At 42.4% G+C, this 27,191-nt stretch overlaps 1 protein-coding gene across 3 annotated transcripts in view; it reads right to left on the minus strand.

Annotated features, from left to right (window-relative positions):
• The window catches only part of Rgs17 (regulator of G protein signaling 17), a 94,336-nt gene that overhangs the window by 28,007 nt on the left and 39,138 nt on the right, over window positions 1–27,191 (minus strand). For 2 of the 3 annotated variants that reach the window (XM_048419981.3, XM_087912056.1), the window contains exon 2: window positions 1,529–1,671. In XM_048419981.3, coding sequence (XP_048275938.1) covers window positions 1,529–1,647 — 119 coding nt within the window. In that variant the 5' untranslated portion in view covers window positions 1,648–1,671. The remainder of the gene's footprint in view (window positions 1–1,528; window positions 1,672–27,191) is intronic. The other variant, XM_085687979.2, reaches the window with a different exon arrangement.

Raw genomic sequence — 27,191 nt, forward strand, 5'->3', positions numbered from 1 at the left:
GCACCAATACCACCCGGTCTATGGCAAACTAGTGTGGTCACTGGGGTTAAAGGTGTGTGTCACCACTGCCTGGTTTGTATGGCTGATCAGTGAGGCTGTTTTACTCCCCGATCTTCAGGCGAGCTTTATTTATTAAAATACAAATGAAATATCATCATACGTGATATTGCATCTACGTGCTGCTTTTAAACTTTCATAATTTCTGTGTGTATATACACTGTGCGTGTGCTTGTGTGTGTGAGAAATGGGTGTGCCATGGCAAGTGTGTGGAGTCAGAAGATGGTCCTACAGGGTGGCTTCTCTGCTGTCACCATGCTGGTTCCAGGGATCAAACTCAGGTCACCAGGCTCACATGGCAAGTCCTTTTGCCTGCTGTGCCATCTTGCTGGCCCTCCATGCTGGCTTTTTAATTTTGCACTGCACTCTTTGAGCGGATTCGATTATTAAAGTATGCGATTATCCCTTGCCCGGGGAGCTAAGTCTCATTAGATGCTCGCTCTGTGTCACACGCTCCTCTTAGGGCACCACATGCAGCATCTCATTTAATTTTACAGCTTTATGAGGTATGGGTTTACATTAGTTATTTGACAGGTAAGGCTGTGAGGACCAGCAAGATGAACTGATGTATTACTGGTCACACAGCTGGTAAGAAACAAGGACCCCATTTGATCTCTGGCAGTCTGACTTAGGAAACCCCGCACAGTCTCACTAGGCCATTCATGGGCTGAGACTTGTGCACAGCAGTCTCTGTGGCAGTGATGAGGACAAAAACAACATAACTATGACAGAGACAGCAACTCCTTCTAGAACTCTCTTTCCTCCCTCTGAAATTGAATGCAAATTAATCATGTATGACTTTCCCTAACAGAGAATCATCATTTATATATACATAAATGACTAGTCTGAGCCTTCCTGAGCCTTCCTGATGTCTATAATACCTGGAGGTTTTCTGGACCTGCAGTTTTCTTGATCAGCCACAGTTTTGTTTTTTTTTTTTTTGTCATTAAGGTAGACCACCAATTCACTAGGATTCACTAGGAGGATAGATTTCATTCCCATATCAAAGAGCAACTTTAATGGACGCTGGAAACCAGTGGAGACCATGCAGAAGATGACGCAGCCACATGAGCCTTCTGTCAGATTTTGAAATAGGCCAAGGGGACCTATTAGCCACTGCTAGGCTAGTAGCTCTCCTGAGAAAGTTGGGTCTAGAAAAAAATCCCAGGCTTAGGGTTCGATGGAAAGTTCCTGTAAATCTAGTCTCGTCTTGAGCTGTCTGGTCCACGGAACTCTCATAGATTTTGAATGCACTGATTTTCACATTAACTACACTTTGTGAATCTGGACCTGGAAAGAGATCTGAATCATGGATATTTAGCACAAGACAGAAAACTTGGAGACCAGCTTGTCCTTCTCTTTATGGTTTGATAGGGGAAAAAGAATAAACATATCATGCAGCGCATCAAGGGTTAAACTGCAACAAAATCATATTGTTTGGCTCCAAGTTTAGACATTTTAGGTGACCTACCAGGAGCAGCTGCAGCAGCAGCACCAGCAGAAGCAGCAGGTGTTGTTGGGCCTCTGGTTTCCGGGTGCTGGAGACACAGCCTGTGTTCCTTCATTTTGGGATTGCTGCCTTTTTCTCATTTCAGCTACTTGGGAACCAGCTGGCTGAAGAAACACAGAAAATACAAGGTGTGAAAGGTTATCATAAAGGTAACTGGAAGGAAACAATATTAGATACAAGGTTTCAGAAATGGAAAACCCAAAACATTGGAATGCTCTCTTCAAAGAACACCCAGGAGCTGGAGAGTGGCCCAGTGGTTAGGATCATTAACCCGTCTCTTGCAGAGGACCCAGATCAATTCCCAGTACCCACTAGGGGACTTGTAAACAGCCTGTATTTCCAGTTCCATGAGACCTGATACCCCCCTCTGGCTCCTTTAGGCACTGCACACACATGGTACACATATTCACATGCAGTCAAAATACTCATGCCAGAACCTGGAAACAACCTAAATGCCCCTTGACCAAAGAATAGATAAGAAAAATGTGGTACAGTCACACAATGGAGTACTTACTACACAGCAGAAAAAAATGACATCTTGAATTTTGCAGGAAAATGGATGGAGCTAGAAAACATCATTTTGAGTGAGGTAACCCAGACACAGAAAGACAATTATCACATGTACTCATTCATAAGTGGTTTTTAAACATAAAGCAAAGAAAACCAGTCCACAAATCACAATCCAAGAGAATCTAGACAACAATGAGGACCCTAAGAGAAACATACATAGATCTAATCTACATGAGAAGTAGAAAGTAGAAAAAGACAAGATCTCCTGAGTAAATTGGAAGCATGGCAACCTTGGGGGAGGGATGGATGAAGGGGAGGGGAGAGGCATGGAGGGGAGCAGATAAAAATGTAGAGCTCAATAAAAATCAATAAAAATCAATAAATTTAAAAAACACTCATGCAAACAAAATAATTAAATCCAAAACAATATTTAAGAAACCTCCAGAAGAATTAAGTTACAGCATCACAGAATATATAGGGAATGCAGCAAAGACAAAAACAAAAGATTAAAGCAGAAGAAGATGGACACAACAGGGGGGAAACACAGAGGTCCCAGCACATGCTCGACAGTATTTCCAGTCTGAGGAAAGAATTAACAGATTGTCAGGGACAAGATATTTTAAGGGGAGTTGGCTGGGAACTTTTCAGAAGAAAACAAAACAAACACACCACATGTCGAGCGGGATGCAGCAAACAGAAACAAACCCACACTCACACATAGAGCGAAACCCAGATTTACAAAGCCAAGGGGGATTCTGTGGATCTAATGACAGAGAAATAACATTTTGATTGAAAGTAAGTTGTTAACAAGCATGGTAATGAGGAGGAATATTATGCTTTCCATATGCTAAGAGAGAATAGACCTTCGGTAATTTTATATTCAGCTAAATAAAAACTCAGGAGTGGGGATTATTTCTGACAAACTCAGATATTACCTTAGCCTGCTGGACTTTAGTCATAAGAAAACAAAGTTAGAAGAAGGAGCCATGCCATGTTGGTGAGGAAAGCCCCTCTTCCTATGTGTTGTTTTGTTGGTTAATGAATAAAGAAGCTGGTTTGGCCTGTGATAGGGCAGAATAGAGAGCTAGGTGGGGAAAACTAAACTGAATGCTGGAAGAAAGAAGGCGGAGTGGGGAGAAACGGTGTAGCCCTGCCAGAGACAGACTCCAGGGATAGAACTTTACCCAGTAAGCCACGGCCACATGATACACAAATTAATGGAGATGGGTTAGTTTAAGATATAAGAGTTAGCCAGTAATATGCTTAAGCTATTGGCCAAACAGTATTACAAATAATATAATTTCTGTGTGATTATTTCAGGAGTCTGTGTGGCCAGGAAATGAACAACCTCCAACAACAACACCATGTTAACAATTAAACATTGAAACTGGTAAAAATATGACACCAGACTTAATGACTGGCTAAGATAGAGCCCCAAGTTAGTTAGTTAGTTAGTTAGTTAGTTAGTGAGTTTGTTTGTTTCTTTCTTTCTTTTTGGAAGAATCGGAATTGAATTTAAAGTTACATAAATTAAGAAAAGGAGGCTCTGCCCTTCCTTCCTATTGAAACTGATCTTGTAGACCTCACAATGTCCCCATACCTTTTAACTTAAGACACATTTTCTTTTTCTTGTTTACTGGACCATGGTGGGTTGAATGTCAGAGTGTCTCAGTAAAACTCACACTGAAACTTAACTGCTCAATGTGATAGCAGAAGGGGAAAGCCCTACTGACGATTGGATCATGGTGGGTCAACCTTTGTGAGCTTTCAAATGAACTTCCAATGAGACTGAATTATCACACGAGTGAGTTATTTTACGTCAGCTTGCCATGGTCTACTCCTTCACATATGACTGATTGCTGTCTGTTTTCTGCCTTGTGTTGACTTTGCAATGGACCTATGGACACTAAACAGGTGTTGGGGCCCCATCTTCAAACTCTTCGGCCTCTCAAACTTTAAGGCCCAAAGGGAACTTTTTTTTTATACATTGCCGGGCTCCAGATATTCTGTTACAGTGATGGCGTTAACTAAGACACAGCAGGCCTATTGGTAGCATTCATCATTAAACCAGACTGAACTTATCACCCCCAAATTCTCTGAATTCCTGGTCCCTAGTGTGATGGTACTAAAAGGTAAGGCTTTGGGAAGGGAGTAATTGAGTTAGGGGGATGGTGTCCATGTGAGTAAAATTCCTACCTTTAAATAACAGACCCAGGGGCAATTTCCTGCCTTCTTCCATGTAAGGATTCTAAGAGAAATCAGGAGTTCATCAGAAGCTGGCCATACCAGACCCCAAATACTGCTTCCCAGCCGATGAAACCACAATAAACACACGGCTCTTGTTTATAATCCATGTAGTCCATGGACATTTGTCACAGCAGCCTCCAATGAGTAAGGTAGGAACGGATGACTCTCGGAAGTCCTCTCTTTGTTTGCTTTCCTGAGTGCCACACTCCCTGTTTTCTCTCTCACTCCTCTCTTCTTGCAGGTCAACACTGGTTCTCTCTTCTCATCTCCTTCCCCTTCAAAATTAGGATCGACACATGGATCTACACTTCAAACAATCCTGCCATTTGCTTTTTCTGAAATCATTGATTCTTTAAAAAGTGGATCTACTAGGTTTCTACTAAAAAAAAAAATCTGCGAAATATGATGCCCAATTGAGATTTTTTTTTTCTTTTCAGAATCTAGGACCCTTCATCACAGACAGCCCAAGAATCAGTCCTGCAAAACAAGTTTATTTCTCAACTTGGCACCTCAAATATGGCACCCTAATCTGACTATTATCTTTTCCCTGAAGGACCCCAATGCGTTTTAACCACAGTTATGCCGTTCTGCAAAGGTTTTCAGACAGCAAGCTTAATTAAGGGCCTCCGGAGTTCAGAGCCTCCGGAATGCTGAGCAGATAACAAGCTCCATTAAAGGCCTCCGGAATTCAGTGCTTCCGGAATGCTGAGCAAAGATACCTGAGGACAGCCTTATCTGACTGCAAGACAGGAGATTTATGAATTGGTCATAGAAACAAAGAGAGAGAGGATTGCGAGGCCTGAGTCACGTATAAAGCGGGGCTCGTCACGAGTCAGGGGCTGTGCAATCAGACATCTGGTCGCCAGCCAGGAAAGGGGGAGGCAGGATAAGAGAAACAGTAAACCGCTGAGTAGGCCCCTCATTGTTATCTAGGTTAAGAATTTACCACCCTGCATCTTGCTTCTGTAAACCTCGCTTTTTGCTCTCCTATAAAAACCCCTCACCCCCAACCTGCGGGCGCGCAAGTCCTCTGAGAGACTTTGCAGCCCCAGGTACCTGTGTATCCAATAAACCTCTTGCTATTTGCATCCGGCTGCGTGTTTTCGACTGATCTTTGGGCACGGGGTCTCTCCCAAGGGAAGACGCCCCCGGGAGTCTTTCATCCCCAAACTTTATTTCTTCTCCCAGTTTTCTTAGTTTCAGTAAGTGAAACAGTCCGTCGTTCTAATTATCCTGGCCAATGTTCTCCATTTCTCCAAGGCTTCTCTATTCTATACAGGCCCCACGTCAGCAGCTCTGCAAGTGTGAGGCTGTTAACTGGTCTCCTCTGTGCCCCCCCCACTACTCAGCTCTTCCCGCTCCACCCATTACTCCTAACACAGCAGCTTGTTTTTCTCTTAGCACATAGACCAATCATTTTGGCGAAGAGTCTCCATTTGACCCTGCTCAAACATCTCCTGGCAGTTTCTCATCATAGGGAAGAGTGGAGCCAACATCTTGCCTTCATCATCTCTTTGACAGATGCATCTCTGCTCATCACGTACTTCGATCAAATCACTGACTTCCTGGTGACTCCCCAGTCATGTCTGGTACCCACATGTGTGTCCAAGCCTTTGGACTTGTTCCATCCTTGGGGCTCAACTCTTTCATGTCTTGACTCAAACACCACACTCTCGGAAGAACACTCCAGGCCTGTTTTATTTCCAGTTAACTCATTCTGCTTCTATGATGAACTGTCCTCTTTCCTCACTAACTTTTCTCTCTACTGGGCATTATCACCAGATTCCTATAAGTTTTACACATTTTTCTAACCATCTAGTAAATTTAATGAGGACAGGGATTTTTTTTTCTGTCTTTCTTTTCAATATTGTAGCAATGTATGGCATATAGGAGGCAGACCTAAATATTTGTTAAGCTGGTGACGTTTACATATAGTCCTATTAATGACAAGGCAAGGACAAGGAGGGCTTTTATACCCAACATTCGAAATTATCAATTTCCTAGACAGCCAATTCAGTCATGTAAGAAAAAGTGAGTATGATGGGAAAGGAAACACATGTTTGATGATTTATAAGCAACATGGTTGCCTAGAAAGCAATTCTGAAGGATTGAGGGGACGCTTGGTCACAGACAGCCCAAGAATCAGTCCTGCAAAACCAGTTTATTTTTAAAATACTAGCACCAATAATCAGAATATATTTTGAAAGGCATAAATCAAATAGCAAACTTTTAAAAAGTACTATATCTAAAGATCATATAAGAGCTTGACGGAAGGACTATACGCCTAGATAAAGACTGATTATTACTCTGAGACTGGCCATTTTCTCAGTCAATAGCATCAAATGTCTTAAATGATGCCATCAAATGATTTTATAAATTCAGTGCGCATATCATAAAAATATTAATTATACCACTCTCAGAACTTAGCAAAAGGATTAAAGAGGCATTAAAAACAACAACAACAAAGGGCACTGCAAACATCAGACACTTCTGGTAGTAACAACATACAGGAGTGCTGGTCCCACCTATCAATGTAATACTGTGAAAATACAGATATATTTATTTTATTTTATGTTTAAGGTGTTTGCCTGCATGTATGCCTGTGCACCACATACATCCTCTGGCCTGAAGAGGCAGAAGAGGGTGTTAGATCCCCCAGAAGTGGAGTTGCAGGTGGTTGTGAGCCACCATGCAGGTCCTCTAGAAGAGTAGCAAGTGCGGCCTTAATTATTGTGCAATCTCCCCGGTCCTTCTCATTCTGATAACTTTGATAGTGCAGAACGGCAATGAAAGAGATCAGTGGATCAAAAGAATGAAATTCCCAGAGACATGGGACAGAGTCAAGCCCCATGGCAACCATGCCTAAAATGCAGAATGCTTCTATGTTGTTCATGGTACATGCCTGGAAACAGTGGTGCTGGAGGGAACTGGCTGGGTTTTAATGAATACAAACAGAAGTAAAATCTGCATGACTCATACTTTGATCTTCTAGACCTCATCAATTTCAACTTTTAAAAATTATTTATTTTTAAAAAATGATCTTTTCTCATTTTATGTAACTATCCCAGTTCTACCCCTCCCCTCCTCCCACTCCCCCTTCCTTCCTCCCTCACCATCTACTCCTATAAGGCTTCCAGTGGGGAGTCAATAAAATCTAACATATCACCTTGAGGCAGGACCAAGTCCTCCCCCCCTTTGTTTAGGTAAGCAAGGTATCCCTCCAAAAACAATGGGCTCTAAAAAGCCAATTAAAGAAATAGGGATAAATTCAGTCTGGAGTCAGTGAGCTCCCACTAACTCAGGTCAGCTGTTTCTGTGGATATTCCCATCATGGTCTTGACCCCTTTGCCCATAGTATTGTTCCTCCATCTCTTCTGTATGTTTAGTGTTTTAATTATTATGTGGCAATAGGATCTTTTTTTTGATCCAGTCTATTTGATGTTCTGTAAGCTTCTTGTATCTTCATATGCATATCTTTCTTTCGGTTGGGAAAGTTTTCTTCTACGATTTTGTTGAATATATGTTCTGTGCTTTTGAGTTGGACTTCTCCTTCTTTTATCCCTTTTATTCTTAGGTTTGGTCTTTTAATGGTGTCCCATATTTTGTGTTAAGCTTTTGTTAGATTTAATGTTTTCTTTGACTGATGAGTCTATTTCCTCTATTGTGCCTCCAGCACTTGAGATTCTCTCTTCCATCTCTTGTATTCTGCTGTTTATGTTTGCATTTGTGGTTCCTGATCTTTTTCTCATAATTTCCATTTCTATGATTCCCTCAGTTTGTGTTTCCTTTATTGTCTCTATTTCTGTTTGAATAGTTTCTTCCATATTTTATTCCTTTTTCTTAATTTTCTTTAAGGGATTCATTGATTTCTTCTAATTTTCTGTTTTTCTTTTCCTCCATTTCTTTGAGAGAAATTTTTATTTCCTCTTTAAGGGCCTCAAACATTCTCCTAAAGTTATTTTTATGTCATTTTTTTCTGTTTTATCTATATTTGGTTGTTAATGACTCACTGTTGTAGAGCCACTAATTTTTATTGGTGTCGTGTTGCTCTTTGTGGTGTTGACCAGGTTCTTACCTTGTCTATCTATCTTTTCCTCTGATTGGTGTAGTTGGGGCTGTGCCTCTGGTAATCAATCTTCCAGGTGCCACTGAATCCAAGGCTCAGATGTTTGCTATTCATGGTGCAGTCAGGGTCACAATTCCAATCACTCTGGAAGTTAATCTGTCTTCCTGGAGGTCGCTCAGTGCTCCCAGGCATCACTCTGCAATACCAGGGTTCTTTCAGGGCCTGCTCATAAAGGTTGCTTGCTTGGGGCTACTCCAGCAAAGGTCAAAGTCTTGGGCCTGCTCTGACGGATGTCACTGGAGCAGGCCTGTTCCTGTAGATGTCCCCTGACTTGGGCCTGCTCTTGCAAGGTCCCTGGTTTGGGCCCAGTCCTGCAGCGGTCTTTGGCTTGCACCTGCTCCCTCAGAGGTCCCTGTCTTGTGCCCAAACCCGCAGACGTCTGTGGCTCAAGCCCGCTCCGTCAGCTGTGGCTCCCTTGTATCTGCTCCAGTGGAGGTCACTGGATAGGGCCAGATCCCTGGACAGTTGCTCCTGTGGAGGTTGCTGTCTTGGGCCTGTTCCCTCAGAGGTCCCTGACTTGTACTTGGTTCCACAAAGGCCTCTGGCTTGGGCCTGTTCCCTGGGCAGTCTCTCCCTTGTACCAGCTACTGCGGAGGTCACTGCCTCAGCATGTCAATGCTTTTTTGACCACTGAAGAGTATGCCATTGTGTAAATGTATCACACTTTCTTTATCCATTCTTTGTTTGAGGGGCATCGAGGCTGTTTTCAGGTTCTGGCTATTATGAATAATGCTGCTATGAGCATGGTTGAACAAATGCCCTTGAGTATGCGTGTGCATTCTTTGGGTATATGCCCAAGAGTGGTATTGGTGGGTCTTGAGGTAAATTGATTCCCAGTTTTCTGAGAAGCTGCTATACTGATTTCCAAAGTGAATGCATAAGCTGGATTCCCACTAGCAATGGAGAAGTTCTCCTTACTCCACATTCTCTCCAGCATAAGTTGTCATCACTGTTTTTTTATCTTAGCCATTCTGACTTGTGTAAGATGATATCTCAGAGTTGTTTGTATTTGCATTTCTTTGGTGGCTAAGGATGTTGACCAGTTCCTTAAGTGTCTTTTGGCCATTTGAGATTCTTCTGTTGAGAGTTCCCTGTTTATATCTGTACCCCATTTTTTAAAAATAGAATTACTTGGTATTTTAGTGTCTAATTTCTTGAGTTCTTTATATATTTTGGAGATCAGTCCTCTGTCTGACGTGGAGTTGGTGAAGACCTTTTCCCATTCAGGAGGCTGCCACTTTGTCTTATTGACTGTGTTCTTTGCCTTACAGAAGCTTCTCAGTTTCAGGAGGCCCCATTTATTAATTGTTGCTCTCAGTGTCTATACTACTGGTGTTATATTTAGGAAGCGATTTTCTGTGCCTATGCCTTCAAGTGTACTTCCTACTTTCTCTTCTATGAGGTTCAGTGTGGCTGGATTTATGTGGCAGTATTTGATCCATTTGGACTTGAATTTTGTGTATAGGGATAGATATGGATCTATTTTCATTCTCCTACATGTTGATATCCAGTTATGCCAATACCACTTGTTGAAGATGCTTTCATTTTTCCATCATATAATTTTAGTTTCTTTGTCAAAAATCAGGTGTTCATAGGTGTGTAAATTAATATCAGAGTCTTTGATTCAATTCCATCGATCCACCTGTCTGCTTTTATGCTAATACTAAGCTGTTTACCAAAAGCAACCCACAGATTCAATGCAGTCCCCATCAAAATCCCAAAACAATTCTTTGCAGACTTTGAAAGAACAATACTCAACTTCATATGGAAAAACAAAAAACCTAGGATAGCCAAAATAATCCTGTACAAGAAAGGAACTTCTGGAGGCATCACAATCCCTGACTTCAAACTCTACTCTAGAGTTACAGTTATAAAAGCAGCTTGGTATTGATATAAAAACAATTTCAGCAAAACAAATTTTAGTATCATAAATAATACCTGAAAGCATTACATTAAGTGAAGCCCAATTCTCAGATACTTTTGGATATGTGCTAGTCAACACTTTTTATTATCTCTTTGACTCTTGGGGGAAGGAAAGCAGAAGGAGCCGCTCCCTCTTTCTCAAAGATGCTTGTACCTGCTCCAAACTACGGCTTTACATCAGGCTATCTGAGGATAGCCCAGGAACCAAAGCAGAGTAGAGAAGAGCTAGCCAAGCAGCCAGTGCACAGCCCCGAATGCTTCTCTCACACCAGCCACATTCATAAATGCCTTATTTATCCTTTATAATAAATGCTGGGAAGGCCGCGCTGAAATCGGTATTAACGGTTGCAGCATCACCATTCTCTCCTCAAGGCCGAAACAAATTTGTTTGCCAGGAAAACCTACAAATTAGGGACAGTGACCTGGGAGGATTGTTTCTCTGTTTTGTAATACTTGTGTCTTTCAGGGAATGTTAAAATTCTGATCTCATTTTCAGCTGTGCATAATTTGTTCTTTTATTTCTCGTATTCCTTGAGTTCCTTTTGGACCAGATGCAGTGATCAAAATCATTTTATAGGTTGAAGACCGGGCCATATAAAACAAGATAAAATTTAAAGGGATAATTTATAAGTTTAAGGATGCTGATTTGGGGCCTCAATGCAGCGTCTTCAAACTAGGATGGGAAAGACACAGCTTCATAGCAGCACATAAAATGTCCGGGTGTTTGGAGGATTATATCAGCCAACTGCATTTTGTTCTGAACAAAACAGATAATGAGACCTGAGAATTCATTAACGGAAGAATATTTTCTAAAAGAAGCTGAGGTACATTTTTTTCTGGGATGGTTAAATATTATGCTCAGTTCTTGTCACCACCATTTATAAAAGACATTGAAATGTGTTCAGAAAACTAAAAGGAGGGCTTAGGAAGGAACTCACAAATATCTTTTTAAAAGAATTCTATCTTTATAAGAAAGATAAGCATACTCTAGACAAAGAATCATAACCCAGAATTTGAGATGATGGCATGAAGATGAGAATATGGATTTGCTTTGCAAAGACCCCAAGTGCTAGAAGATGGATCGGCAAGTCAGAGATACTGAGGTTTGTCTCAATGGTGGCACGGGTCTCAAGTGACACCTTCTTGAGCCTTCAATTCAAAGCCAAACAATATTTGAAGGAGGTTGACTTCTGGAGGTCAGAAAATCACAAGGATGATAAGACTGAAGCGAAAACCTCCCTTGGCTCTGAGGCCACATGTTCACAGTACAGTTGCGAGGAAGGCAGAGAAACCCTGTTTACATCAATGTCTACAGTTTCAGGTCATACTGCCAGTGATCAGCAACAAATAGTATTCCTCAAGGTTTTGTTCCATTATTTTGTTATTCAATAATATTGTAAAACTCTTGAAAAGAAGATGTGCATGGTTTTGTGTGTGTATGTGTGTGTGTGTATTTTGTGTGTGTGTACCTGTATATGACTGTGTGTGTGTGATATATGTATGTGTCTGTTTCTGTGTGATGGGTATTTCTCTCTGTGTGTGTGTGTATGTGTCTGTGTGTGTGGTGGGTATGTCTGTGTGCGCATGTTGAGTGCCTGTGTCTGTGTGTGTGGTGGGTATGTCTGTGTGTGGTATGTGTGTGTGTGGTGTATTTGTGTGTATGTGTGTGGTGTGCTTGTGTGTGTGTGGTGTGTATGTGTCTTTGTGTGGTATGTGTATGTGTGTGTATATGGTGTGCCTGTGTGTGTGTGTGTGGTGGGTGTCTCTCTGTGTGTGTGTAATGTGTATGGGTCTGTGTGTGTGTGTGGTGTGTGTGTGGTGTATCTGTGTGTATGTGTGTGGTGTGTATGTGTCTGTCTCTGTGTGTGTACAGTGTGTGTGTTTCCTGGAATCACACAGTACTCTCTGTCTGTAGTAGATGCACAATAACTACTGATTACTGATAATGGTAGGTACCGGTGATTCCTTCCCCTGCGTGTTACAGTGTCTGTTTCTCTAAGGTGGAGATCTGACAATTTCGTACACAGTCCTATAACTTCAGATAAAGTCCCCATTGGATCTGACCTTGTTCCTCGCCTTTTCTCAGTCTACTTCATCAAGGATGAGTATGAACATCAGCTATGGGTCTAAAGAATTGATGACTGTGAGGAAAACACTTCCATTCTACCTGAGAGGTTATAAAGTTTATATAAAATTTGGATATTTTGATTCCAACTTTGAAGAAAAAGAAAGTCCATATATCTTCTTTAAAGGTTAGGACACTGTGGAAGCAAGATGATTCTTATTGGAAAATTAGGAAGACTTGGGAAAGTACTGACTCTGTACATCCATGTTAGTTCCTGGACCAGACGGATGGCTCAGTGGGCCCATAAGGGTAAAGACTTGGGGTCATCTCCTCAGAACACATATTAAAAACTGAATCTGTGCTAGCATGTGTCTTTAACTCCAGAGCCGTGAGATGACAGGACTAGAAGCAGAAGGACCCCTGGGTCTCACTGGATGTACAAGCATAGGTCCAGTTTCCGCCACACTGAAGTGATGTGTGCGAGCAAGTTCCCAGTTCATATTGCCTGGGTCCAAGTCTTGAGTCTGTTGTTTATAGGAAGATCTCTGGGTAGCTGTTTAAATGATTTTTGTGGCAGTTTCTTCACTAGCAGATAGAAATTAACAATCAGAGAGCACATCAACACATCAGTCTAACAAGAATTAAAGAAATCGATACGTTAAAGACTTGGCCCAAATCCTACACTCACAATAAGTACCCGGTAAGTGTCAGCCCTGGCAAGGGACTACAGAAGCAAGTTGTTCCCCGTCTGCCAGCAAGCTGGATGCCATAGTGTTTCCAGGCTACAGATGGCAAAGATTTTCATCAGTATCTTCTTTCTTAAGATCACTTCTTCTGTGATGGGTTTTTATGCGCCTTGGTTAGGTTCTTTCTGTCTCAATGGATCGACACAAAAGCATACTCACTGAAGAAAAAAGATGAAGGAAGCTGGCTCCTTCTATTTCACTACTAGGCTGTAATTTTTATCGCATGTAAATGAACCGAGCCCGGAGTGACTCATGGTACCCACAATCAGCTCGTTATCCAACAATGCACATCATTATAATTGTGGCCATCTTGTCATATTGAGGGGAGGCGTTCTACTCAATTATGTCCTCACTGACTCAATGTTGAGCCCCCAAAAGTTATTTGCTAAACAAGCCAAATTTGTGAGTCTCTCTTTTGCGGTGTGGTGGACAAGGAAGCAATTTATCACACAAAGATAATTACTTTTGGTTGTGATGTGGTTTTCTTTTTCCGCCTTGGAGAAAAGCAACTCCTCGATGCAAATTTTCTGCTCAGTCCTCTGCATCAGCTAGGTCAGCATGTCTTTTTAACTGAACAAGTTAGATGCTATGTTCCACTTCCTATTCCATAAATATGTATAGAGTATTGTACCCAAACCAGTGTTTAGGTTGGGAGGGTATATATTTTAGTGTTGTTTTTTTAAAAATTCATTAAATTAAAAATACTATTTATTATTGTTTGTGTCTGTACCTGTGCACACTCATGCCACAGTGCACAAGTGGAAGTCGGTTAACAGTCTGAGGAAGTTGATTCCTTCCTTCTACTATGTGGTTCCTAGGGATTGAATTTAGCTTGCCAGGTTTGGTAGCAAGTACCTTTACCTGCTGACACCAATTGCTGGCTCCCAGAACCAATATTTTCATGAATATATTAAAGATATATCTCAGCACTGGGTAGATAGATCAGTTAGCAAAAGTCTTCCACACAAACATCAGGACCTGAGTTTGATCCCCAGTACCACCTGGCGGTGTGGCGATACACACTTATGATCCCAATATTAGTGGGGAGACAGGAGGGTCCCTAGGGCTTGCCAGCTAATCTAGTCAAACTGGGGAATCTCGGGTCCCCGTAAGGCAACCTGTCTCAAAATGTAAGGTGGATAGTGACAGAGAAATGACCTCCAAGGTATAGCTCTGACACACACCTGCATCTTACATACACACACACACACACACACACACACACACACACACACACACACACACACAGAGAGAGAGGCATACAGTGCATACTATGGCACACGATCACACAGGACTGGTTGAACTCTACTCATGCCCAGTTACCCACAAGTTTGTTTTTTGTGATGTTAGCTTTGCTCCAACCTGCACCATTCACCCCAGGTGTCAATTCCCTCCGTGGACATGTCTCAGCTGTATAAAACCACCTGCAGTTAATCACGTAGTTCCCCTTATGTTAACTTCATAATAGCCCCAAAGCACCATTGCGCATGAACATATCAACAGAGCAGTATTAGAGTTTCAGGCACCCACTGTGGGTCTCATCACGCAGTCTCTGCCGGGAAGGTGGGCGACAGCTGTCCTAATCGTCCTGTGCTCACAACCCTGTCTTTCCCTCTGTTCTTTGCTCCCATGTCGGCAAAAGCAGATTTCCCTCTGTGCCCTTACAGCACGTCATGCAGCTATGGCTCACGCATAGGTCACCTTCTCTTGCTGGATTCTGACTCTCTCTCTCCATCTCCCCAGCACTCGGAAGAGGTGTGTCCTCCAGCTAGTCCTGACAGACACTTCCAGCCTTGGGAAGGCACCGGTGTGACCTCCAGCTAGTCCTGACAGACACTTCCAGCCTTGGGAAGGCACCGGTCACTGGTCACTGCTTCACCTTGCCCTTTGAGACTTCCACCAAGATTCTCTGCATTCTTAGGGCAGAATCTGGGTCTGCCTCCTCAGTGCTCTTGTTGTCTGTGAGAAAAGAAGCAAGAATCCCACCGAGCCCTGAGAGCTTGCTAGTTACAGCTTGTTTTCCTCAGAGGCAAAGAGATTTAAGTGAGAAAACATCTCTCAAAGGAATTTTACAGGTTTTTATTAACCACCAGTGTCTATATTCTGCAAGGTATAGTATAATCTGGTATTTAATTTTCACGTACATTTTAAAAAATTAAAATGTAATTACATCACTTCCCTCCATTCCCTTATTCCAGTGCCTCCCATTTCCACACCCTTCAAATTTATGGCCTTCTCTTCTTACGGTTATTGTTGCCTATATCTCTATCCATCTATATCTGCATGACTATGTAAATACAACCTGCCAGGTCTGTTTAGACACATACGTTTTAACACCAGCTGTTTCGACACTCTTGCTTGCTCTATGAAAATGCTTAACCTGTGAGCTTGGTTGTTGTGCGTTGGAGAAGCGAAGCAAGAGAAAGAGAAGTTTCTTTCCAGCCAGGTGGGAATCCAGGCTTCCTCACAGCGGCCAGATTTACACAGATAAGGCAGAGGGAAAGATGATCCCATTGCTTAGACATTTAAGAGCACCTGGAAGACCAATTAGATAAAATGGCATTTCCGGGTTTTGTTTTGTTTGGTTTGGTGTTGGAGATAAGGTCTCACTGTGTAGCACTGGCTGGCCCGGAACTCACTGTGTAGACCACTCACCGAGATCCATCTGCCTCTGCCTTCAGAGTCCTGGAATTAAAGGCCTGTGCTACCATACCCCACTAAAAGAGTATTTTTAAAAATACGATGTTTATGGTTGGGGAAATTGCTCAGTTGGTAAATACTTGTCATTCAAACATAGGACCTGTGTTCTATCCCAAATGTTCACAGAAAAAAAAAAAAGGAAGAAAGAAAGAAAGGACAAAGAAAGAAAGAACAAAGAAAAAAAAGAAAGCCAGGAATGGTGGCTCACTCTTGTAATACCAGTTTTGGGGCTGTGGAGACAGGCAGATGACTCAGGCTTGCTGAGTCCAGCCAACTCAGTGAGTTCCAGATGAGCAAGAAGCATTGGCTTTAAAAACAAAATAAAGGGTTCCCTCCTTGTTCAAGGTTATCCTCTGGCCTCAGCATACATAGTTGTATACCCAGTAGCACATATGTATATAGAAACATACACACACACACACACACACACACACACACACACACACACATTCTGATTTTTACTTGTCTTATTCAGGATTTGCATTATTTGGCGACACCAGCATTACCTTAGGGTGAATGATTTGAAAATGGGGGAAAATACAGCCAGAGCTACTTGAGTCATAGACACTAGATGGTGATGAGAATCCATGAGCATGGCCCCATTATAAAAAGAAAAAGTCAGCATTTGACCTAGAACCATAATGTGCTTCCTTAGGGAAGTACCAACAAAATACTCATCCATGGGGCACACACATTTTGAAACCAACAAATAACAGTCAAAGAAGATGTGCTCTCTATTCCATCCTCATAAAGAAGAGGGGATGGTTAAAATAAGATGAAGAAAGCAGACCTCAGATACGAGAAAATTAAACAGAAAAACAGAACCACTGCGAATGAAAACGCGTGGCAGAACCATCTCCTTCAGCAGTAATGCTTCATGTGGTCCTTAAGGATGGTTATCCGAACAGGCGGGTTGCTATGGAGACAGTGCATACATACCAGAGCTTACCATGGAGAGGGCCAAACATTCCCACTGTGTGGAATGACCCATAAAGAGCAGAGCACATTGTCTATGTCCCCTTGATGCCGGAGTTTAATGCAACATACCCGAATGGGACTCAGCTATTTTGTATTTCCACATCAGTGCAGTAACCTTTGTTTCTCTCTCTCTCAGTTCATAGCATCTTGTGTTTTGAAAAACAACCCTCCTTTGGAATACTCTCAAATACATTCAGCATAGGAGGGGACATGTGGTCCAGTCTTCCCCAAACTAAATTGTGTTTATCTAAACCAATAGACATCTGAAGAGTGTTTATAAAGCTATGATCAAATGATGAGTAGTTTTGTTTTTTTTTTTCAGAAGCCACTCAATGCCAAATCAGCCCTGGAGAATTTATACCATCTTTTCCTACAATACACGACCTATCATACATCTAATCAAAATAACTTTTGGCAAAAAATGTATTTTCTGCCTACTGGCCCTGGCTTATTATGAAATTCATACCAGTTAAATCACATTTTGCAAAATAAACACACTGACATCCAGGAAATACCCAAGCGATAGAATCCATTTAATCAGTGTTTTTCATGCACTTTGCCAAATGTGTTCACTCATCCGAGGAGCAGAGGTCAGTGGCCGTCAAAGGCGATACTTGCCAGGGAAAGGTTCCACTCTAAGGCCAAGCAGCAATCCCCAGACCCCTAGGAAAATATCCTGAATACAGACCTGAAGCTAGGAAGTCAGACGGCAGGGTCTGCAATCTTTCCTTGGGTGGTAAGGAACCAGGAAGCTTCTCTAGTCTCACACATGCATGGAGGAGCTCTGATGCAAATGCATTCAAGAGCATTGGCCTTGATGGGTCTAGCTTGCAACAAAGCATGAAGCTGGGGATGGTGGGAGAAGTGGGTCTTGGCAGCAATATTTGAAACTTGATTGGATGAAGCATGCACAGCTGTTGAGAAAGAGAGAGCCTGCTTTTCGTCCCGGCTGCCCAGCTAGCTTACACCCGAAATAATCACACAGAAATTGTATTAAATAAATCTCTGCATGGACCATTAGTTCTAACTTCATATTGGCTAATTCTTACATTTTAATTTAACCAATATCTGTTAATCTGTGTTCACCACAAGGTTGTGGCTTACCGGGAAGATTTAGCGTGTCTGACCTTGCATCTCCATGGCGGCTCTCTCCCTCTGCTTTCTTCCTCCCAGCATTCAGTTCTGTCTACTCTGCCCACCTAAGTTCTGCCCTATCAAAAGACCAAGGCAGTTTCTTTATTCAACCAATGAAAGCAACACATAGACAGAAGCACCTCCTACACCACACAGCAAACACCCTGTGATGCTCCAGGGTTGTTGTGAAGCTATCAAACAATTCTTAGAAAACTATTAGGTAGCAAGTGCTCAATTATCACCAACTCCTCAAGTTATCAATATAAATACTTCATCTAGATACCTTGCCATTTCATCAATGTTGGGGCTAACGGGTTACTCTCCCATTATTGCTTGTGAAGAATCAGGCTATTGTTTTAATCTGAAACCAGCCATGTAATAAGATTTCCGTTGACTACCCTAACAATTAAAAAATACAATGAAGAATCATGCAAAAAGTCAATCCCTGATTAGTTTTTAAACAATATTTAATAGGTATAAAGTTATTCTACCAAATGGTTTCTAATGTGTTTTTACACTGTTATGGTGCATTTTTGGTTGTAGGTCGGTAGTTCCCGACCTTCTCAATGCTGTGACCTTTTAATACAGTTCCTAATGTTGTTGCAACACTAAACATAAAGGTGTTTCATTGTTACTTCATAACCTTAATTTTCCTACTGTTATGAATCATAGTGTAAATATATGATAGGCAATCCCCAAAAGGCTCGTAACCCATACTATGAGAACCACTCTTGTAGATCAATTACAAACTTTTGGCAATGAGAACAGTTAACACAGAGTAGCTGTATTTCAGCACTTGAGTACAAACCAAAATGACCATTTTTATGGAGCTGTCATACTCTCTTATGATCCTCTAGCTGTTTGGGAAACCATGTTGAGTCCTAGATCAAGCAATTGTAAAAATCGAGGTAATAGCATTATCTAATTCACGGATTTTCTGATGGTTAGATGGAAACCAATACAGTAACTGGCACGGTACTAGGTCAAAGATGAGCCCACTCCATGCAAATTCTCTTTGGTTTTTAAGCTTCTGTACTTTCTCCCCACGTGATTGGAGGGTGAAAAATATTCCAGATTATTATTTATATCTGGTAGCATCTAGGGCTGTGCCTAACTGCCATAGGGAGATCAGTTAATGCTGGAGATTCCTCATGTAGAAATAGAAAGATGTCTGAAGCAGAGGAAAGGTATGAACCATTCACATACTGCTGGAAAAGCACCAGAAAACTGCTCATTTCATTTAATGCACAGCCACTCAGACTGTACACTCACAGGCAGATGCAGTGACATCAGTACAACCATTAGCAAAAGTCAGCTATATGCACTGCCTGTCGGGGCGTCACTGGGACTGGTAGACAGGTTGCGTAACTAAACAGAGGTGGGCTACAGACACTTCTTTCACTGCTGAGATTTTCTTCATGCATTCTCCAGGGCAAGCCCATGAAGTAAACACGGCTATTTTATCACCAGAAACCAGACATATCACCCAGACACTGGGTATTCTGCTAATGTCAAGGTTTAAATTAAAATTGCCCATCATCTCCTGAGTCCAAGATCTTTCTTTGTGAGTGGACAAACTTCTAGGTCAAAACCCATAGAGGGTTGAAGAAGTGATTAACACCAAAAGTAAGAACCCTCTGGCCAATGTCTTTTTAAGTGATGGGCATGTTCCAGATGCCCTGAAAGGCTTCTTGGTTGTGGCCACCCATGCTGCCAATTCTCAAGTGGGCTAGGCTTCAGTATCTTGTCATTATGGCTGAGAACCACAGAGTCATTTATCTGGGAAGTCTATTGAGGTACCTGTTAAGGCTCTGTCTCAAAAAGAAGCTTATAGTGCTTGGGTTTCCATTGCATACGAGCTATGAAACATTTGACCTAAATTTAAGATAAACAGATTTGCAAATTTAGGAAACCAGCGAAGACACACGGGTACCTCTTCCACACAGCTTCCACCAGGCCTGAAGATGCCACCTTGCTTTTCCTATTAATAACTACCGGCTTGAGTTCTGAAGAAGCACCCGCACCACCACAAATGTTTCCCCGCAGGCAGTCAGCAGGATTCCAGAGAACAATGCAAATGTCGTCATTAGAATTGCCCTAAGGAAAAGTTCCTTTCTCTCTTCTCTATTTTATTTTATTTTGGTGTGGGGGCACACACACCATAGTGCACAGGTGGCTAGAAGACAAGCTAGCAGCAGCTGGGTCTCTCCTTCCACTATGCTCGAGGCATTGAACTTAGGTTATCCAGCCTGGTGGCACACCCTTACCCACGGAGCCATGGCTCCAGTCAGGGGAAAATGTCACTCATTCCTGTGCTGCTGTCTCATTCTGCTGAACTCCCCGTCTCAGTCCCTCATCAACCCAGCCAGGAGATGCAGGAAAGTGGGTTTTCTTCACTGGCGACAGCCCTGTGACACACTGAACATTGGTTGCGTTTCCACCCCCAGCTCCAGGTGTCACCACCATGCCTTTGCTACCACCAGGATCCTCTGAAATCTCCAGAGGGTTTGGCCGTCAAGACTGCCAGAGGCAAAGGAAGATAGAATCAAATTTTAATAATAGGTTTTTAAAACACAGGTGTGGTCAAATATAGGGATGCCCCAAGACATGGTGCACCACACAGAAAGTAGGTAATAGGTACAGAATCGACTGATTACTGAGTCACAAGACACAGGAAAAGTGATGGCTGACAGGAGCTAGGATCAGTGGGGCGGGAGAAGAGATGTCTCAAGCAGTGGCCTTAGGTGCACTTCAGACAATGAACCCCAACTCCTCCCAGTGATGTGCCTTTGGTCTGTCGATAGTGCTCACTCCTGGCTGAAGCTACTGAAGAATCTCTTCTAGACCAGGCTCCTGGAACAGAGGGGAGTAGAAAGGAGACTATCCTGGAAGATCAAGTATTGGGTATTAAGTCATGAGGGTGGCTCTGTTCCTGAATGTTTCTGTACTCGGTGACTTGTGACAAAATGTTCCTGCCTGTACATCACTGTCACGGTCAGTTTGACCCAATCCAAAATCCCTGAAAAGAGACACTCAGTGAGGGACTGTGTAGATCAGGTTGGCCAGGGAGCATGTCTGTGGGGACCGTCTCAATTGTGTTAATTGATCTGGCATGATGCAGTACCCTGAAGGTGGCACAGTTCCCTGGATTTGTGCTCTGGACTGCACAGGAGTAGAAAAAGTGAGCTGAGCCATGGGCACAAGTGTGTGCATTCTCTTCTGCTCCCAACCGTGGATGTGTGAGCTGAGCCATGGACACAAGTGTGTGCATTTTCTTCTGCTTCCAACCGTGGATGTGTGAGCTGAGCCATGGACACAAGTGTGTGCATTCTCTTCTGCTCCCCACTGTGGATGTGTGAGCTGAGTGATGGGCATGAGTTTGTACATTCTCTTCTGCTCCCGACTGTGGATGTGTGAGCTGCTTTAAGCCCCTGCCTTGACTTCCCCATGACGATGGACTGTAAAGTGGAGTTGTAACTCTTTCTCACTAAATTTGGCTTTGTCAGAGTACTTTATGACAGCAACAGAAACAAAAACAGGACATTCAACATGTGCAATACATGGGCCTAAAATAAAACCCTACCCGAAGGAGCTTGCTTAGGTTCACTAAGTTGAACTACCTATCCCTCTTGAAGTATAAATCAAGAGATCTTCCCCAGCATTTTAAAAAATATTTTTTTAAGACAAGGCCTCATATAGCCCAGATTGGTCTCAAACCTATTATGTATCTAAGGTAGAGGTAGCCCAAAAGTCCTTAGGAGGAATTGGTCCCATCAAGAAAACAGCTGCTTTTAACTTTTGAGATAAATCTCCTGCATTTCCCAAGTTGTACTTTGTTGACTCCGTTCACTGCTGACTGTTCATTTACCCATAACCACTCAGTCAAAAGTCAGCCCAGTGCAGCGGATCCCAGGGCAGCTTTTGAGTTTTGATGGCAGGCAAAACCTATTCAATAGCAGTCTTTTTCTCTTAATAATACATTGCCTGCATATTTTGGTTCTGCCTCCTTTGTTCTTAATGAAACATGTAAAATATATTATTAAGAACACATCCATCTTCAACAGCTTCCTCCCTAGAAGGCATCCTGTTAAAACAGGATGGATGCCAGGCACAGGGACCCCTCCAGTTAGCATTTTGATAGGACCATGAAGTAGATGAAAAGATACTTTTCCTTAATTTTCTAACTGGCAGGAAGGCACTTGCCACCACAAATGCCAGGTGTGCAGGAACTATAAACATGGTGCATCTTACTAGAAATTTCTACTTCACCTGGAAAATGGATTTTTTGAGGGATCTATATTATCACCCTTGATAATACTTGGAAGTGTATTTTTTTATAGATAGCAATTCATGACTAGCACCAAAGAAGGAACGTGTATTGGCTGAGGGGTGGATTGCCACCTGCCTGGGAACCTGAGGGTGGGAAAGCTGTACGGGTGTCTTTCAAAGTAGCTGAGAGGAGAGAAATTTGGTGGGGCCAAGAAGGTGGCTCAGTGGGTAAAACATTGGCTGCCAATGGGCAAAACTCAGGCGACGGCCTGAGTTTGAATTTCCAGAGCTTGGATAAAGCTGGGTCTGTAGTGCCTGTCTGTGGTTCCAGTATTGCTAAGGCGAGATGGGAGAAGCCCTGAAAGCTTGAGGGCCAGCAGGTCTGCAGAACACAGCAGGTAACAAGACAGACTCTGTTTCAGACAATGTGGACACAGAGGACTGATGCTCAAGACCGTCTTCTGACCTCTGTGTGTGTACACACTCACAAAGAGAAATCTGCAGAAAGAGAGAAAGTATCCATATTGTATACATACAGAAAGAGGGAGAGGAGCAAGGGAGAGAGGAGAGAGGGAGGAACAGAGAGGAGAGGAGAGGATAGGAGAAAGGGCAAGCAGAGAGGGAGAGAGAGAGGAGAGGGAAGAGCAGAGAGACAGAGAGATAGAGACAAAGACCCTGGCAAGTAGAGACCATATCTGCTACAGTTAGTGTGGTTCCATGTGGAATCACAAGCTTGCCTTCCCCCTGATGTTAATCAGAACAGAGAACAAAACTGAGTTGATTACTTCAACTGCTTGGCTTTACACAATGAGGTGTAAAAAGGAGTTCATAGAGTTTCAGGTATTATAGATTATTTACATAGAGAAAATTGGACAAATGACTTGAAAATAATTACACTTACTATTAGTCAAAATTCCAATCTTACTTGTCCCAGGTCAATTTAGAAAAATACGGACACTATTTACAGAGAAACTTTGAATATAAATAAGTGGAAGTATATTTTGAAGCAGCATTTGAAGGAAGATACAACCATTTCCAAAATTCATTATGACCTTAAACTGTGCCTTAGGCAAGGCATGATCGTGCAAACATTTTATCCCAGCACTCAGGAAGCAGACACAGGCGCCCAAGCCTCAGGCTCTGGATTGTTTCCCTGGGTTCCACACAGTGGAAAGAGAGAAACAACTCTTGAGAGTTGTCTTCTCACCTCTTTACGCATGCCTCAGCATGCATATAAAATAAGTTCACACAAGAGCTCACTGAAGCACCGTGTTTTAAACACGATGTAAGAATCAAGATCTGAACAACACAGCCCCTTAGAGAAGCTGGTATAGAGAGTGAGTTTTCATAGCTGTAGGAGAGATGGCAAAACCATCCAATCGTTGCAGAGAGAATAAGGTTGTGTGCATGGACCCCCGGATGCAGCCAGTCCCACCTCCGGGGGAATCTACTGTGAACACTCATGACGGTAAGTGTGAAACAGCTCAGCTCACAGTTAAACAATGCTGTGCTCACTGAGATGAAAGGCAGGAAGAAACCCAGATGCCCATCAGGATGAGGGCTGGCAGAATAAACTATGGTATATGCTCTGTGGGTAGTGTCAGCCAAATCATTTTCCGTTCTGTGTGGATTTGTTGAACTGCCACACTGTACTCCTGGCATCTCTACAAAGTTAGAATGCTCACCGTCGCCTGTTAATGCTGCCTCAGAGATAAACAACCCCAATGTATGGCATGCACCCGGACTGGAATATAAAAAGTTGTTTATAGTTTCACGTAAGATGCCAACCTTTTAAACTGGGCATATGGCAAACAGTTATAGTTAGAATTATGCCTGTCGTGACCAGGTGTGGTGGTGAACATCTTTAATCCCAGAATCAGGGAGGCAGAGGCAGGTGGAATCTCTATGTGTTCAAGGACAGTCTGGTTTTCATTGGGAGTTCCAGTGTAACCAGAGCTATATAGCGAGATACTGTCTCAAACAAAATAGATACATGTGTGTATGTGTGTGTGTCTGTGTGAGTATGTGTATGTATATATGTGTGTGCATGTACAGTGTGTGTATGCATCTATGTGTGTATGTGTCTCTGTGTATATATGTATGCCTTATGTGTCTATACATGTGTGTGATAGTGTGTTTGTGTGTGTATGTGAGTATTTCTGTGTGAAATGTGTATATGTATATGTGTGTATGTATGTGTCTCTGTGTTTTTGTGTATGTATATGTTCTGTCATGTGTGTATGTATGTGTCTGTGTATATGTTTGTCTCTGTGTATGTGTGTGTATACATGTATATGTCTGTATATGTTTGTCTCTGTGTAGGTATAGATGTATGTGTGTGTATGTGTTTGTGTCTGTGTGTGTACATGGATTATTACTAGAAATTCTCGCTTCTGTGGGAGGCAGGAGCCTCCTTGCCCTCCCCATTTTTCCCTCCCTTCTGTCTGATGTGGACCTCATTTTCTAGTTCCTGAGATGTGTCACCTGAGGAACAGAGCTCCTGAGCTGCCTCCTGGGCTGTGCACAACAACCTGACTGCTGCATGGATTGCTGCTGAGAGCAAAGGCTGACGATGCCCTCCGGCTCCTGTTGCTTCTGCTTTTAAGTGGCTGAAAAGACTTCTGAGGGAATGACAAGAATAGCCTAAGAAAGTCCCGGGGTGGGGGGCAGGACACTGTATATTCATAAAGAGGAGAACTGTGCACCCGAAAGTAAAGAAAGGCAAGGAAGATCTGTCTGAGCTGGTGGGCAGTAATTCATAGCACCGTGTTACTGCACAAAAGGAAAGAAAAGCAGTGTGCCCTTCAGTGTATATACGTGTCCTTCAGAGTGTGCAATTCTGAGAGGGCAAAATGGATAGACATGTGTCACACACATAATACACATAATACACATGCATGAATCCTTGCCTACTTCTCTAAAATAAAAAAAAATGAAACAGAAGAGAAACCAGGCAACATGACGATTACTTGTAATGAAACAGAAGGAACTGGACAATTAGAAGCAGAGTTCTCAGAAAATAACTGTTTACATTCATTTTATTTTTGAGCCTTGTTTCTCATGTTCAAGAAAGAAAGAAAGAAAGAAAGAAAGAAAGAAAGAAAGAAAGAAAGAAAGAAAGAAAGAAAGAAAGAAAAAAAGAAAGAAAGAAAGAAAGAGTACAAAATTAATTAGAATCATAAACCTAGGGCAGCCAGGCATATTGATGAGGTTTTTAACCTCAGCACTTGGGAGGCAGAAGAGGGTGGCTCTCTGTGAGATTGAGGCCAGTCTGTGCTGACAGAGGTTTCTGTCCCAGCAGGTCCCACAGTCATTTAGTCCCAAATAAACACACAGAGGTCTACATTAATCATAAAGTGGTTGGCTTTGTAGCTGAGGCTTCTTATTAATTCTTTCTTACATCTTATATTAGCCCATTATTCTTGTCTGTGTTAGCCACATGGCTTGGTACCTTTTTCAGTGAGGCAGTCACATCTTACTTGTTCTGTGTCTGACTTCCTGGGCTCTAATCATTCCCACAGAAAGATCCAATTACTGTTTAAAAAAAAAGTAAAATTTATTTATTTATTTTTTATTTTTGAGATAGAGTTTCTCTGTTGCAGCTCCAGCATTCCTGGAACTCACTTGAAAGACCAGGCTGGCCTCAAACTCAGAGATCCACCTGCCTCTGCCTCCTAAATGCTGGGATTAAAAGCATGTGCCACCACCTCTCAGCTAAAAATGGTACATTTTTATAAGCTGGTAGTAGATTTGCCTTAGTTCATTTTGCAGTGTTCTTAGGCTACTGTGCACAAACTGTATCTTCCACATATGATTTTCTCTTTGCCAATCTGCATTTCATTTTCTGTCATATTGCAGTGGATGGAACATGTGAGACACTGTTGAGAAGAAAGAACGATCATTCCTGATTTGTTCCTAGCCTACATATTAAAAGAGACGAATTTAGTTTGCATTATTCACTGAAGGGTTGTATGTACAAAAACGTGTGTGTGTGTGTGTGTGTGTGTGTGTGTGAGAGAGAGAGAGAGAGAGAGAGAGAGAGAGAGAGAGAGAGAGAGATCCATGTCAAGTGTCTTCCTCAATTGTTCTCCCCCTAATTTTGAGACAGTGTGGTGGTCCCCATAGGCTCATATATTTGATTGCTTGGTCATTAGGGAGTAATTAGGGGCACTATTAGGAGGTGTGTCCTTGGAGTAGGTGTGACTTTGATGGAGAAAGTGCATCACTTAGGGGTTTCCGAAGTTCAAGTCAGGCCTGGTGTTTCACTCTCTCTTCCTGTTAATTGGGGATCCACATGTAGAACTCTCAGCTACCTCTCCAGTACCATGTCTGCCTGCATGCCACCATGCTTCTGCCATGCCATGATGACAAGGGACTGAACCTCTGAACTATAAGCCATCCCAAGTAAATGTTTTCCTTCGTAAAAGTTGCCATAATCATGGAGTCTCTTCACAGCAACAGAAACCATAACTAAGACAGACAGAGTTTGTCCACTGACCCTGGAGCTCCCCGATTGCACTAGGCTGTCTTGTCCTTGAGCCCCAGGTGACCTCCACTGCCCACCTTCCCAGAGTTAAATTACAGGTGTAACTGTCCATGCCTTTTATGCTGGAGAGCTAAGCTCAAGTCCTCAGGTTTGAACAGCAAGCACTTTACCAGCTGAGTCCTCTCCCAGCCCCTGACACAAATTTAGCTGTTGGTTTTTTTGAAGATGCTTTTTTGTCACAGTGAAATAATTTTCTTCTATTCTTTTGTTAACTTATTTTTAATCACAATCGGGGGAAAAAGACATTGAATTTTCTTGTTATGCAAGCATATTGATGTGATTGTGACTTCTTTTGATTATATTAGAAAGATTTAACATTTTGTTTCATTGCGGTGCAGCGTTTGGTACTAAAATTAAATTGCTTGGTATTTTTAAAGTTT

Source organism: Myodes glareolus, chromosome 1 (genome assembly GCF_982192425.1).
Source record: "Myodes glareolus chromosome 1, mMyoGla1.1, whole genome shotgun sequence".
Lineage (NCBI taxonomy): Eukaryota > Metazoa > Chordata > Mammalia > Rodentia > Cricetidae > Myodes > Myodes glareolus.